We start from the raw sequence: 13,403 nt of genomic DNA, 5'->3' as shown, positions 1-13,403 counted from the left end.
CACCGAGCACGGGCTATGAACAACTCTGCCGCTGTTTATTGCAGAAAAGTGAAACTGTACAAAATGGCCGTCAGCGGCGGCGGGGCTCAATCCTCTTCTTCCTCCTCCTCCTCATCCTGGTTGATCTGGAAGTAGCGCAGCTCGTAGCTCTCCTTGCTGTTGGCCACCACGCGCAGCCAGTCCCGCAGGTTGTTCTTCTTCAGGTACTTCTTGGTCAGGTACTTGAGGTACCTGTGGGAGAGGCACGGCTGACAGCGGTGCCCCTTGCCCCCTGCCAGCCCCCAGGTGCCATTTTGGCTGATAAACCTTTATTCCTGCAGCTCCCACCTCCAGCAGGACCAACACAGCCCGCTGGCCACCTCCCAGCAAAGCTCCTTCCAGGAAACACTGCAACCAGGGAATGGTTGGCAGGGATGCTGGGAGATCTGTGAGCCCAGTGCTGTGCACCCAGCCCAGAGGGAATCTCCACTGGGATGCTGGACACCCGCTGCTGGGATGTGCCAGCTGTGGCAGCAACGTGGGGCAACAGCGTTGGCAGAAAGGCAGGCGCTCGCAGGGCAGGGCACGCCCTCCACCCACACAGCTCTGCCTTTCCCAGCCAGCTCCTGAGCCAGCTCTGCCGTGGCACAGCCTGGTGTGCCAGTGCCAGCCCAAGGACAGGCAGCCCGGAGCACGGGCAGAGGGCCAGAGCACCATGGCACAAGGGGAACAATGTGGCACAATCATACTTTGCTGATGTTGGCCCAAGGAGGACCAAAACCCCACAAGATGAGGGGGATTTTGGTCCTCCTGTCTGCAGACACCCCTAAAGTGTCCCCTCAGCCCCTTCTGGCTGCAGGCCCCCTCAGTGCCCAGCCCAGGACCCTTCCCAGCTGGAATATCACATTCCTGTGCCATACATCATTTGGGAAGAGCAGCCACCCAGGCAGCACAAACTGCAGCACGGCTCCTGCACTCAGACACCTTCCCCTGGCAGCCCCTCCTGCCCAGGGCCCAGCAGGAGCGGCGTGTCCCTCCTCACCTCTTGGAGAAGGGCACCTCTGACGTGACGGTGATCTTGCTCTTGCTCCTCTCGATGGTCACCACGCCCCCGCCCAGGTTTCCCGCTTTGCCGTTCACCTTGATGCGCTCCTGCAGGAACTGCTCCTGCGGGAGGAGCGCCGCGTCAGGCTGCACACGCACGCTGCCCCGCGGGGAGCAGGCTGCAGAGCCCCCAGAGCTCGGGACAGCCCCTTCCCCAGGCCAGGCCGTGCTGGACATGTCCCTGCCCCCCAAGGGACAGCCAGGAGAGCGGGGTCAGGCTCCCTGAGCTCCCTCAGCCCCACTCGCCAAGGCACATGCTGCAGTGCACTGTGGACGGGCACAGGTTCATGATCCCAAACTGCAGCATCCCTGGCCTGGCTACATCCCTGCCACGACACAAACTTACCCAGCAGAGATAGACAGGGAAACTGCCCATGGACAGGGACAATGCTTGTGCTTTAACTACAAAATGTCCCAAACCCAGCCTCACCCCCAGCCCCAGCACTCCCTGCTCCTCTGCCCATGGGATGGCCTCAAGGCAGCAGGGCAGAGCCGAGGGATGGCTCCAGGGACGTTCGGGGCCGCTGGGAGCGGAGCATCGCCCTGGAAGGGCCCCGAGGGCGGCGGAGCCACCACGGCTCCCGGGGAGGCCCCGAACTCACGAAGTTGGCGGCGTCCATGATGCCATCCTCGACGGGGTGCGTGCAGTCCAGCGTGAACTTCAGAACCTGCTTCTTTTTCTTGCCACCTTTCGCCGCAGGCTTCTTCTGCTGCAGGGGGAGAGAGCGGGACCGCGTGAGCGAGACACCGAGGGACCGCGGGGTGAGCGGGGTGGGCAGCGCCGCGAGGGACGGCGGGGAGGGGCCGGGCCGAGCTCCGGGCTGCGGGAGGCGAAGGGCCAGGCCCGGATGGAGGCTGCGGACAGCGCGGCGGGACCGGGGCCCGCCCGCACGGCGCGGATGGGCGGCGGGCGCCGCGTGCGGCCGCGGGAAGGCGCGGGCCGGGCCCGGCCCCACGCGGAGAACAGCGGGCGGGGGCAGGCGGCGGGGCCGGGCGGGGCGGCGGGGGGCTCGGGGGGTGCCGCGGGGGCGGCGGGCCGGGCGCGGGGCGGGCTCGGGGCGGCGGGGCCGGTGCCGGTGCCGCGCTCACTCACCGCGGGCGCCATGGCGGCTCCGCGCGAGGCAGAAAGGGAGCGCGCCCCGCGCGCCTGCGCACAACCGCGCTCGGCCGGGCCAGCCGAGCGCCGACGGCCTCGATCGCTTCCGGTGCCATTCGCGCAGGGAGCCTGCGAGCGGACAGTGATGCCTGGCGGGGCGGGGCGAGCGCGGGGGCTGGGGTGTGGGCGTGGCTATGGGGGCGTGGCCAATGAGGCGCGAGGGGCCGGGAGAGGGGGCGGAGCCTCCGGAGCGCGGGAGCGGCGCGTGCGGTGGGCGGGAACGGGAGCGACACCGGGCACCGAGAGACCCCGGGAGCGACACCGGGCACCGAGAGACCCCGGGAGCGACACCGGGCACCGAGAGAGCCCCGCACCCCGGGAGCGACACCGGGCACCGAGAGACCCCGGGAGCGACACCGGGCACCGAGCGACCCCCGCACCCCGGGAGCGACACCGGGCACCGAGAGAGCCCCGCACCCCGGGAGCGACACCGGGCACCGAGAGACTCCGGGAGCGACACCGGGCACGGCTCCCCGGGAGCGTCACTGTACATGGAGTGACCCCGCACCCCGGGGCTCCTCACCGCACACCGGGTGATTCCCGGGCACCCCGGGGCTCCTCAGCGCACACGGGCTGACCCAGCAGCGCGGCCCCTGCAGGTGGCCGTGTCCCCCGGGTGGCTGGCAGTGTCCCCTCCAGCCCCGCCGCGGGGCCCCGAGCAGCGCACGGGGCTATTTTTGGGCCGTGGCGTGGCAGTGCCAGCGGGCCCCACGTCACAGGGTCGGCCGGGCCGTGCCGCCTCGGCAGCGCTCTCGTTCCTGCCGGCACACGGTGAGCAGCAGCACAGCTCGGCTCGGACCCCCCGGCTCACAGACAGGGAGAGGTAAAGCCTTCACCTGGCCAGGACACACCTGTGCCCAGAACGGGGACTCCCGGCATGCGGGGCACCTGGCTGCCCTCACTGCCAGGCTGCCATCCTAGGGCACATCCCTGGGCAGGGGACACCCCATTCTAGGGAATGCTTCCTCTGGGGAAACACCCTGTCCTGGAGGAACCCCCACCCCTGTCCTGGGGGATGCTGTGCTGCAGGGGATGCTCCTTTGGAGGGGACAGCCCCTCCCAGGGGATGCTCTGCTTGGGGGGACACACACCATGGGGACACTGCGCTGTGGGGACCATCCGACCCCACGCTGCAGCCCCCAGCCTGTGCTACCAGGGGAAGGGGGAGCAGCCTCGTGCCACGCAGCTCATAACCTAAAAATAGTATCTCACAGGCCCTGGGACAGGATTTGTCCTTTGTGTGCTCTCACAAACTGGTGCCACATGGGGTCCCTGCGCACAGCCTTGCCTCTCAACCCCACAGATGGCGGGTGGCATTTTCTCCCCACTGGGGAGCTGCTCGGAGCTGGAGAAGGCCAACTGCCACCCGCTGGTGTGCCTGCTCTGCCACGAGCCCTACCAGCACCCCTGCCTGCTGGACTGCTACCACAACTTCTGTGCCAGCTGCCTGCGAGGCCGTGCCAGCGACGGTCGCCTGCGCTGCCCACTCTGCGGGTAAGGGACGGGGCACGCCAGGATTGGGGCACAGCACGGGGCTGGCAGCTCAGCACAGCCCCGCTCCCTGCGTGCCCCAAGCTGCCCCAGTGGGTGTCCCTGTCCCCATCTCGCCCCGGCAGGCACCCCTCCGTGGTGAGGGGAGGCACGGGGCTGCCCCCCGTGGACCGGCTGCTGCAGTTCCTGGTGGACAGCTCGGCCGACAGCGAGGAGGACGTGCAGTGTGCCAACTGTGACCGCTGCTGCACCAAGGCGGTGAGGGCAGCGGGCTGGGCTGCCAGCGTGGCTAGGGGACCCCTGGCAGGGCATGCCTGCCACCAGCTCTGTCCCCTCACACAGGAGCTGGACACCATGTACTTCTGCAACACCTGTGGGCAGCCCCTCTGCGCCCCATGCCGCGAGGAGACTCACCGTGCCAGGATGTTCACCCGCCACGAGATCGTCTCCCTCTCCAAGCGCACCAAAGACATCCACAAGAAGTGCCGTGAGTGCCATGCCAGGCTGCCCCGTGCCATGCCATGCTGCACCGTGCCGTGCCAGGCTGTGCCACGTTCCTGTCCCCTGCAGCACTGCACGAGGAGCCCTACATCATGTTCTCCACCGAGAAGAAGTCCATGCTGTGCATCAACTGCTTCAGGGACATGCAGGGGTGAGTAGCCCCAGCCCCGGGCTCGCCGCGTGCCCCATCCTGTGCTTGCCCCCATGTCTGTGCCTGCAGGGAGAGCCGGGCACACTGCATCGACATCGAGACCGCCTACATGCAGGGCTGCCAGCGGCTGGACCAGGCAGTGATGGTGGGCAGGGCCGGGGGGTGTGGGGGTGGCGAGGGGGGCAGTGCTGTCCCCTGCACTGCAGCCACCTCGCCACCCCGGGCAGGCTGTGAAGGAGCTGCAGACCTCCACGCGAGAGGCCATTGTCCTGCTCAAGGCCATGATCGAGGAGGTTCGCAACAGTGCCAGCGAGGAGGAGGCGGCCATCAACTCCCTCTTCAGCCGCATGCAGGTGCGAGACAGGCACCTGTGCCCGTGGCACAGAGCCAGGGCAGTGGGAAGGGACTGGGGTGGCTGCTGGACACAGGATGGCTGTGCCATTTGCAGGAGCAGCTCTCCGAGAGGAAAAAGACACTCCTGAAAGCTGTGCAGAGGTGAGGCACCATGGGTTGAGCCCTGTCCGAGGGATGTCCCCCCCTTCCCGAGGTGTTTTGGGATGCCTGGGGCAGGATGGCTCCCTCGGGTCTTGCAAAGACTGTGCCATGCTCTGCTCTGCTGCAGCCAGCACGAGGAAAAGGAGAAGGCATTCAAGGAGCAGCTCGCCCACCTTGCCTCCCTGCTGCCCACTCTGCAGGTAGGGCCTCACAGCAGGCAGGGACATCCTGACACCAAAGCCAGGCAGTGACAGACCCCCTCCACACACACAGGTCCACCTGGTGACCTGCTCGGCCTTCCTGAGCTCTGCCAACAAAGCCGAGTTCCTGGACCTGGGCTATGTGAGTGTTGCCAGCGCTGCAGGGGTGGTCAGAGCATCCTGAGCTCATGGGCAAGGTGCTGAGCAGCCCTCACCACGCTTCCCTGCTGCCTTTCAGCAACTGATGGAGAGGCTGCAGAGGATCGTCAAGCTGCCGCACCGCCTGCGGCCGGCCCAGACCAGCAAGGTAGAGCCCTGCCCTGCCTGCGGGCAGTGCCAGCTGCCAGCTCTGCCCCAGCCCAGCTGTACTCTCCTCTCTTGCCCCCCAGATCAACAGCGAGTACCGGGCAGAGTTTGCCCGCTGCCTGGAGCCCCTCCTGATGCTCAGCCCCCGCCGCTCCGTGGTGGGCAGCGCTGGTGGCATTGGACCTGGCATCACTGGCACAAACATGTGAGGTGCTAGGATTGCACCCAAGGCACATGTGCTGCTGTGTCCCCTGCCACGTGCCACACGGCACAGTCCCATCAGCATCTCGCCGTGCCAGCCTTGCCCCTGCTGCTGCCCTTGAGCCTGTCAGCTCAGCAGGGGTACCAGGACAGCACAGGCACAGCTGCACTGATGAACAACAGGCTTCAAGTGACACTTCTGGGAAGTGGGGTGGGTGGCAAAGGGGTGGGCAGCAGCAGGGCTGGCAGCTGGGGGCCTGGTTAAGCCTCTCTCTGTTCCCCAGCCCGGCCCCTGCCATGCTCCCTGGAGGGCTCTGCCCCCTCTCCACGGGTGCTCCACCTGGGCCAGCTCCTGCTCGCCCACATGCCCGCGGTGCCGCAGCCTCTTTGCCCGCCACTATTTTTATCAGAATTTCAGAGAAGTGCTCGGCCATTCTTCACCAGGGATATATTTAGGCCTGTTGATGTCACGGCAGCACCCGCCCTGCCAGGCCCTCCCAGACAGAGAGGACAAACGGGCACTGCTGCCCCATGGGGACCGCTCCTCGCCCCCAGCCAGGCTTGGCACTGCAGGGTGGCTGAGCTCCTGGGGGCTGCTGGCCCCAGCACGGGCAGGGGGAGCACGGCGCTGCACGGTAGGACCAATGGTGGTGGTGGTTAGCACGGGGAGACCGTGGGTTGGGGGAAACACAGGGGCAGTGGTGCCTGCCAAGGGGCCAGGAGATACCAGCGGTGAGAGAGCGAGCTGTATCCCACCCTTTAGAAACTGGAGGGTGCCGGGCTCAGCTCCTGGCTTATCACTGCCACAGCTGGTTCCAAAACTGCAGGAATCTGGAGAGCAGCCTACAGAACTATGATTTTTGGGGCAACGTAAGGCACCTCTGACTGAACCTCTGTGCTCGGGTGAGGGAAGGGACGTGTGGGACTGGTGCGTCCCACCAGAGCCAAGGGGTGGTGGGACTGAGCTGGCATGGCCCCTGGCACCTCACCCCCACTGCTGCTCACCTGCAGCACGTCACTGTCACCTCTCCATGCAGGCTCCCCGGTGGCCAATGCTCCAAGACCCTCATGGTGCCCAGCTGCCCCCCCACCAGTGACAAAATGTCCACGGGCCCCATGGTGAAGAAGCCAACGATGCACCGGTACATCAGCACCAAGGTGCTGCTGGCTGAGGGCCGTGAGACCCCCTTTGCCGAGCACTGCCGCAACTACGAGAACACCTACCGGGTAGGGAGCAGGGTGGAGGCAGGATGGGACAGCACAGCACGGGCCAGGTTGGTGCTGCTCACCTGGCTGTGCCCCCTGCTTCCTGCAGATGCTGCAGATGGAGATCCAGGGCCTGAAGGACCAGGTGCAGGAGCTGCACCGTGACCTCACCAAGCACCACTCCCTCATCAAGTCGGAGATCATGAGCGAGATCCTGCAGAAGTCGCTGCAGATGGACGTGCAGATCGCAGCTCACTACTCCGCTGTGGAGATGATGCGCAGCGTCTTTGAGGAGGTACAGCTGGCACATCCTGGCACAGCAGGGCCCCTCCGTGCCGTGCCACCGCAGACTGCCCAGCTCCCTCTCTTCCTTCCAGGTTTGGGAGGAGACCTACCAGCGGGTAGCAAACGAGCAGGAGATCTATGAAGGTACTGGTGACCCCACGCTCCCTCCCCGTGCCCCCTGTGCCCACACCGTGGGGGTGGCCGTGTCCCAGCCCACTCCTCTCACCCCCAGCCCAGCTCCACGACCTGCTGCAGCTGCGGCAGGAGAACAGCTGCCTGAGCACCATCACCAAGCAGATCGCGCCCTACGTCCGCTCCATCGCCAAAGTGAAGGAGCGGCTGGAGCCCAGGTGAGGGGTGCAGGGACTTTCAGGGCCAGGGGGGACATAGCTCATGGCTCACACCCATCCTGCCGCAGGCTGCAGGAGCCCCAGGAGCCCAGAGAAGAACAGGAGCAGATGCTGCTCAAGATCTGTGACAACAATGAAGTGGTGCCAAGGTAGGTGACAGCAAGCACCTGAGTGCCAAATTCCTCCTATGCCCTTTTCCAGCCAGTGACCCTGTCAAGGTGTCTTCCCTTCCCCAGGGATGCCTCACCTGGCAGCAACAAGGGGGCTTCAGCCAGCCCCGGGGAGGGCTTCATAGCCAGGGACACCCCTGGAGACTCCTCCCCAAAAAACAAAGACTGCTGCAGGGGCCAGCAGAAGAGCGGGGCAGAGACTGCTGCCCTGAAAGAGCCAGCACCATAGAGCCCAGTGCTGGGCACCTGGCAGAGCTGCTGGGCAGAACCATGCCCCAGTCACTGCCCAGCTCCTCTTGCCCAGTGCCACAAGCCAGGGCAGCAAACAGCCTGGGCAGCCGTGTCTGCAGCACATACAAAGGCCTCAGGTGGACTTGCTTCTGAAAAACTCTCTTTGTGCTCTTCCTTGCATGTGTCAGAGTGAAATAAAAGGGTGCAGTTGTCCATGTCTGCGTGGTTCTGCTGACAAAAGGGATCTGCTGGCTCAGGGTGTCCAGGGTGTCCAGCTGCTCCTAAAACCACAACACTGGAAAATTATGGGGAAAAATAACAACTCCTGGTGCAGGGCAGGGCAGGGCCAGGAGTACATGGCCAGGTGATGGGGCACCCTGTGGAGTTCCAGGCAGCTACACACCAACATGGGCCGGGTGCCAGGAACAGCTGCTCTAGAGGTTCCCTGCACATGCGGGAACTAAGAACTCACCAATCACTGTGGCACAGAGAGCAGGGTTTCACAGTTTACTCCAGCTTTTCCCTAAAACTTCACATGCCTTTCCCACATCCAGTAAGCTGCTGCCTCCTCACAGAGCTTCTGATCACAGGATTTGGGAAAGAAATAGTTAAGAGAAGCTGTTGGTCTCAAAAGCTTCAAGAGACACTGAAGGTTTTGCTCAGGGTGAAGTTTATCCCTTTATTTTGGTGCCAATACATCCTGCTTGCACAGCTGGAACCAGGACTTGTGAAATTAGGATCAAGGTTCATTTACTATGAAGAACAATTTGGGATGAGGCTTTGTTGTCAAACAGCACATCAAACCCAAGTTACAATTACTTGTTCCAAAGTTCCTTTGATAAAGGGCACAGCAGGAACATTACTGCCTACAAAAAAATTGTAGATTACAGATTAATTACAGATTAGCCTGCTCCAGGCACCACTGGCTGCAACCAGTGCTTCCCTGAGACAAGAACAGCCCAGGTGGGAGCCTCCGAGTGCCCAGCACAGATCAGCACGCTCCAAGTGGTGAGTTTTCACCCTTATTCTTTTCTCCCAAGTCAAAACCTCACTCAGCAAAGGTCAAGTCAGCAGCAAGGGCATCAGACAGATGCTCTGTGATCAAGCAAACCCAGTGGAGGATGGACTCTGCATCAGTTCAGCAAGGAGAAACGGAGGGTCAGGGTTAGGGTCAGCCTCATCTCTGTGGCTGCAGAGTCCCACAAGTCACTGAGTCACAATCCTGCCTCAATGCAGTGCTGGCATGTTCTGAGAACCCACCAGGAATTATAAAGGATTCCAGTTTCCATGATGCCACCAGCACCTCAAGAGACCCTCAAATAACCAGACAGAAGCTGACAATGTTTCTCTTTTCCTTTTTTTTTTTTAATATAAAAAAAGAAAACCAAACCCAAGCTATTCTCACCAAGTGCCCCTTCCTGAGCCGTACCGCAGCACCTTCCCCATGGAACACCACAAGCTCCAAGCATGAACTGACAAGCAACTCATTTCCATTCCAGCAAGGAAGAATAATGTAAAACTCAAGAAAACAGTGAACCTCTTTGGTATATAACAACAAAGTTATACCACACAGCTCAGTGGGAACCATTTCCAAATGGTTACTATAAAAGAGCATTAGCTAGCCCAACTCTTCTGGTTGGAGATTTCCTTAGAAGCATCTCCTACTTGCCCTAACATCACAGCTTTTGCCCAAAAGAGCAGGGGAGGACCTCAGGGACTAAAGCCCTTAGCAAGCCTGGCAGCTGTGGCTCTTTCACAACCTAAAATCCTGGGATCTCTGCAAGACAGGCAGCCTGGCAGGATAGGAAGCAGCGCGATTTGGAAGCAGGAAGAAGGAACGGAGGTGGCAGCAGGAGGCAGCAGCTGGAGCAGTGACACTGCATCCACAGCAGCATCCAAGGGACGAGGAGAGGGCCCAGAGGTGCTCAGATCCAGCGGCACGAGGGGAGCAGCAGAACCCTCCCTGCAGACCCCAAGGCCTAGAGAGAACTGAGTGGTGCCGTGCTGCGCTTCGAGGGCAGGCAGAGCTGGAGGCTGCTCCCACAGCTGCCCCAGTGCCAGCTCAAGGAGTTTGGCCCGAGGAGATTAAAGTCGTGTCACCGGGCTCACGAGGTCAGAAAGCTTTAAAATCGAATTATGCAACAGGAACAATCTGCTGCCTAGCACCTTCCCCGCCCAGGGCCAGGAGGGCAGTGCTGTTTTCTGGTAGAATCAGTTCCAGAGGCGTTCCAAGACAATTCAGCTGCTGCAGGCAGGATTCATTCTCTTTAGGGTCGCTACAGGCTAAGTTATCTGGAAGATCCCTGAATGTGCAACGAAGGACTGATCTCAAGGAGGAGGAACGAGCTTCTGATCTGTGAGTGACCCAGCAGGCTGCCCAATGCTGCAGCCCTCCACCAGCTCCTCCTGGGTGGCTGGGAAATACCAGCAGGCACCTCCCGATGCCGGTGCCACACAGGCACTGGGCGCAGCAGGAGCCGGGCGTCTGCTCAGCCAGCCTGGTTTCTGCCCATGTTACAGTTCCAATTTGACCCCTTTAATAAAAGGGAGACCCGATGGCACCTTCCTTTTGTACTCCAGGTACTCTTCTCCAAAGAAGTGAATGAGTGTGATCTCCTCCTCCTCGATCCGCTCCCTGAAGAAGCGCCAGGACGCCAGGGCGTAGCCCACCACGCAGATGGGATTGCAGAGCAACACCTGGAACAGATGCTGCTGGTGAGCATCCCCTCGAGAACCCTCCCCCACAGCTCATCCCCCTCCAGTAACACTGACACAGAAAAAGACCCCAAAACTCCCTGTGAAACCTCACAAGCACTAGTTTCTCCCCACTGAAGAAAGAAGCGCACAGGCAGCACTGGCTTCACTGCCCCAGTTCTCAAAAGCTCCATGTGCCACCCTTATGGACTCTGCAGAGAAACACAACCCAGTTCCAGCACCCAGCCAGCCACAAGAACACACAGCTACAGCAGCACTGAGCTAAGGCTAGGCCATAGCTGACCCTCAAGTCAGGGAGTTTCCTTGCCCTCAAACACAGGACTGGGGTTTGGCAGGAGCCAGGTTGAGTCTGACCACTCACGGAAGGCATTTTGACCACATGGATACAGAAAACTCTGCATACCAGCTTCAAACCAGCAACCAAATCACACCTCAAGCCTGCAAGGGAGTTGTGGGTCAAAACCCCGGCTCCACCACCTTTCCTTACTGCACAGAGAAAATTAAGGGAACAAGATCTTCCCAAAGATCACATGCGGCAGAGCGCTCAGGGATTCCAGATTTCCCGTGTGCCAGTGGGAGGCAGCAGAATCCATGCCCAGCAGCAGGTGCTGTCTGCACCCCATCACAGCACGGGCAGCACTGAGAGCAGAGTGGGGCTGTGACAGGAAAGGATCTGAGCACTCTGGATACAGTACCTGTGTTCCAATACTCCAGTAGAACCATCCCACGTAGGAGGGGTGCCGGAACCACCCGTACACCCCACTCGTCACCAACGTGTGGGTGTCAGACTTCTCGTTCTGAACGATGTGGTTGAAGTTGGAGCCGGCCGTGAGCATGGCTGCCTTCCTCAGGCAGTCCCCGAAGATCACCATCAGCAGCCCCACGGTGCTCAGCCAGGTGATCTGCTTCAGCTCTGCACGGACAGGGAGGGGCACAACAGGTTTGCACAGGTCTCCAGGGGGCTGCTCAGTGAATAGGCTCTGCCCCCCATCTCAAAGAAAAAAACCATGCCATCCCTCACCAAACAGACAAAACCAGCAAGCCCTGCTTGGTGTTAGCATGGATTAGTCCGTGGGGCCCAGCTGTAAAGGCAGAGCAAAGCCAACACAAAGCACAGCCAAGGACATGCTCAGGCTGCTACAAAACAAAGAGGGACAGTTTCCCTCTCCCAAGAACAAACAGATGAGCACAGCCAATATGCCCCAGACTGGGCAACCAGCAACAGATTCTGATGACTTGATTTTATTCCTGTCAAAAGGCGACGCCCAGGTGTACCCGACACATCATTCTAGCACCACCAAGGCAGGAAAGGGCTGAGACCCCCTGGCCTGGCATGTCAGAGTGAGGGGGGCTCCCCCCTGCCCTCCTGAGATCCAACCCGAGAAGCTTTGAGCACTGAGGGATTATGACCCTGGCAAAGCTGCTGCAGGGCTGTCACGGGGCAGCGAGCTGAGGGTCACCTGCACTCTGCCACCAGACAGATGGACCCCAAGCAAGCCACATGCAGCCAGGCAGAGTCAGAGAGAGACAGGCTGGCCGACCTGGGAAGAAGAGCTTCTCCAGCGTGAATTCCACCCAGGAGGACAGGGCAGCCAGGTTGTACTCGAAGCTGTGGTTGAGCAGGAAGGAGTCCAGCGAGAGGCTGCGCGGGTTGTTGATGGCAGTCACCAGATACTCCGAGTAGTGAAAGAGGGACAGGGAGCACATATACCTGCGGCGGGAGGGAGGGCAGGCTCAGTAGGGCCGGGGGCACGGCGCCCGCCCGGCTGCCGGCCCGGCCCGGCCCTTACCATCCGAAGTGGCGCCAGGCGGAGCGGCCGGCGCTCAGCAGCAGCCCGCAGCCGAAGGCGAAGCCCAAGAAACAGGCCCGGACGGCGATCTGCAAGCACAGGGAGGGGAGAACGCGCTGCCGCCGCCGCTCCCCGGGCCCGGGGCATCCCCACCGCCGCACCCCGGCACCGGCACCGACCCCTGCACCGCCGCACCTCACGCCGCCGCCCGCCGGGGCCACCCCCGTACCTTGTAGAGCGGCCGCGGGTAGAGGAGCAGCAGCGCCGCGTTCACGCCCGCCACGTGCAGGGCGAGAGCCAGGCGGCCGCGCAGGCCGGGAGCGGCCAGCAGGGAGGGCGACGAGCCGAGCAGCAGCGGCAGGGCCGCCACCGAGGCGCCGAGCAGGAAGGAGCAAAGGCTGGCGCGGCCCTCCCGGCCCAGCCGCCCCCGCCGCGCCACCGCCGCCGCCATCATGGCGGCCCCGCCCGCGTCGCCCGGGAAACGGCCCCGCCGCTCTCGCGAGAGCCCCGCCCCGCGCAGCCGCGGCAGCAGGAGCGGCGCTGCTCTCGCGAGAGTTGCGCGGCTGCCGCCGCCCGTGCTGTGAGGGGCGCTCGGGCCGCGGGTGCGGGGCTGGGTCGGGGTCGGTCACGGAGCCGTAAGGGCTCGGTCACGGAGCCGTAAGGGCTCGGTCACGGAGCCGTAAGGGCTCGGTCACGGAGCCGTCAAGGCTCGGGAGCTTTGCCATCACCCTGTCCCACCGCCCGCCCGGCCCCGCCACTGCAATCCCTAAGCCGCATCAGCCAGCGGCAGGTGCAGACGCTGCTCGACACCTCCAGGCGCGGTGACTCCGCCGCCTTCCTCTGCCTGAGGAACAGGGAAAGCATTTGCTGGTTCCTGTTCTGAATTTCCACTCTGTCAGCCCAAAGCATTGCCCCCTGTCCTCACACTGCAGAAGAGACCAGCCCCACCTCACTACAACCTCCTGGCGGGTAGTTTATTGTTTAATATCCCAAACTGGGAACCCATTCCAGTAGGAACTGCTCTGAGGGTCCCGTTAAAACAACCAGACTTCCTTCAAAACAAGGCCGGGAG

The 13,403-nt window shown here is 62.5% G+C and overlaps 3 protein-coding genes across 3 annotated transcripts; 1 reads left to right on the top strand and 2 right to left on the bottom strand.

The window, feature by feature from the left end:
- Positions 1 to 14: 14 nt before the first annotated feature.
- Positions 15 to 2,300, bottom strand: RPL22 (ribosomal protein L22). Its single transcript, XM_064397031.1, has 4 exons — positions 2,177 to 2,300; positions 1,686 to 1,793; positions 1,022 to 1,146; positions 15 to 231 (listed from the first exon to the last, which is right to left on the bottom strand). The coding sequence occupies exons 1-4, from the start codon at positions 2,186 to 2,188 to the stop codon at positions 87 to 89; spliced, it is 390 nt and encodes a 129-aa protein (XP_064253101.1). The 5' UTR covers positions 2,189 to 2,300; the 3' UTR covers positions 15 to 86.
- Positions 2,301 to 2,497: 197 nt separating this feature from the next.
- RNF207 (ring finger protein 207) lies at positions 2,498 to 8,026 on the top strand. The gene is made up of 18 exons (XM_064396904.1): positions 2,498 to 3,062; positions 3,543 to 3,733; positions 3,856 to 3,988; positions 4,073 to 4,217; positions 4,301 to 4,382; positions 4,452 to 4,527; positions 4,610 to 4,735; positions 4,831 to 4,877; positions 5,005 to 5,077; positions 5,151 to 5,219; positions 5,316 to 5,384; positions 5,467 to 5,588; positions 6,622 to 6,811; positions 6,900 to 7,085; positions 7,168 to 7,219; positions 7,308 to 7,425; positions 7,494 to 7,574; positions 7,662 to 8,026. Exons 2-18 carry the CDS (start codon positions 3,543 to 3,545, stop codon positions 7,822 to 7,824), a joined length of 1,923 nt encoding a protein of 640 aa, XP_064252974.1. The 5' UTR covers positions 2,498 to 3,062; the 3' UTR covers positions 7,825 to 8,026.
- Positions 8,027 to 9,175: 1,149 nt separating this feature from the next.
- On the bottom strand, positions 9,176 to 12,813 carry ICMT (isoprenylcysteine carboxyl methyltransferase). The gene is made up of 5 exons (XM_064396910.1): positions 12,561 to 12,813; positions 12,332 to 12,420; positions 12,083 to 12,252; positions 11,237 to 11,454; positions 9,176 to 10,523 (listed from the first exon to the last, which is right to left on the bottom strand). Exons 1-5 carry the CDS (start codon positions 12,783 to 12,785, stop codon positions 10,341 to 10,343), a joined length of 885 nt encoding a protein of 294 aa, XP_064252980.1. The 5' UTR covers positions 12,786 to 12,813; the 3' UTR covers positions 9,176 to 10,340.
- Between the last annotated feature and the right edge of the window lie 590 nt (positions 12,814 to 13,403).

Source organism: Passer domesticus, chromosome 22, assembly GCF_036417665.1.
Source record: "Passer domesticus isolate bPasDom1 chromosome 22, bPasDom1.hap1, whole genome shotgun sequence".
Lineage (NCBI taxonomy): Eukaryota > Metazoa > Chordata > Aves > Passeriformes > Passeridae > Passer > Passer domesticus.
Note: the sequence above shows the minus strand (reverse complement) of the source record. Positions and strands in the feature narration are given on the sequence as shown.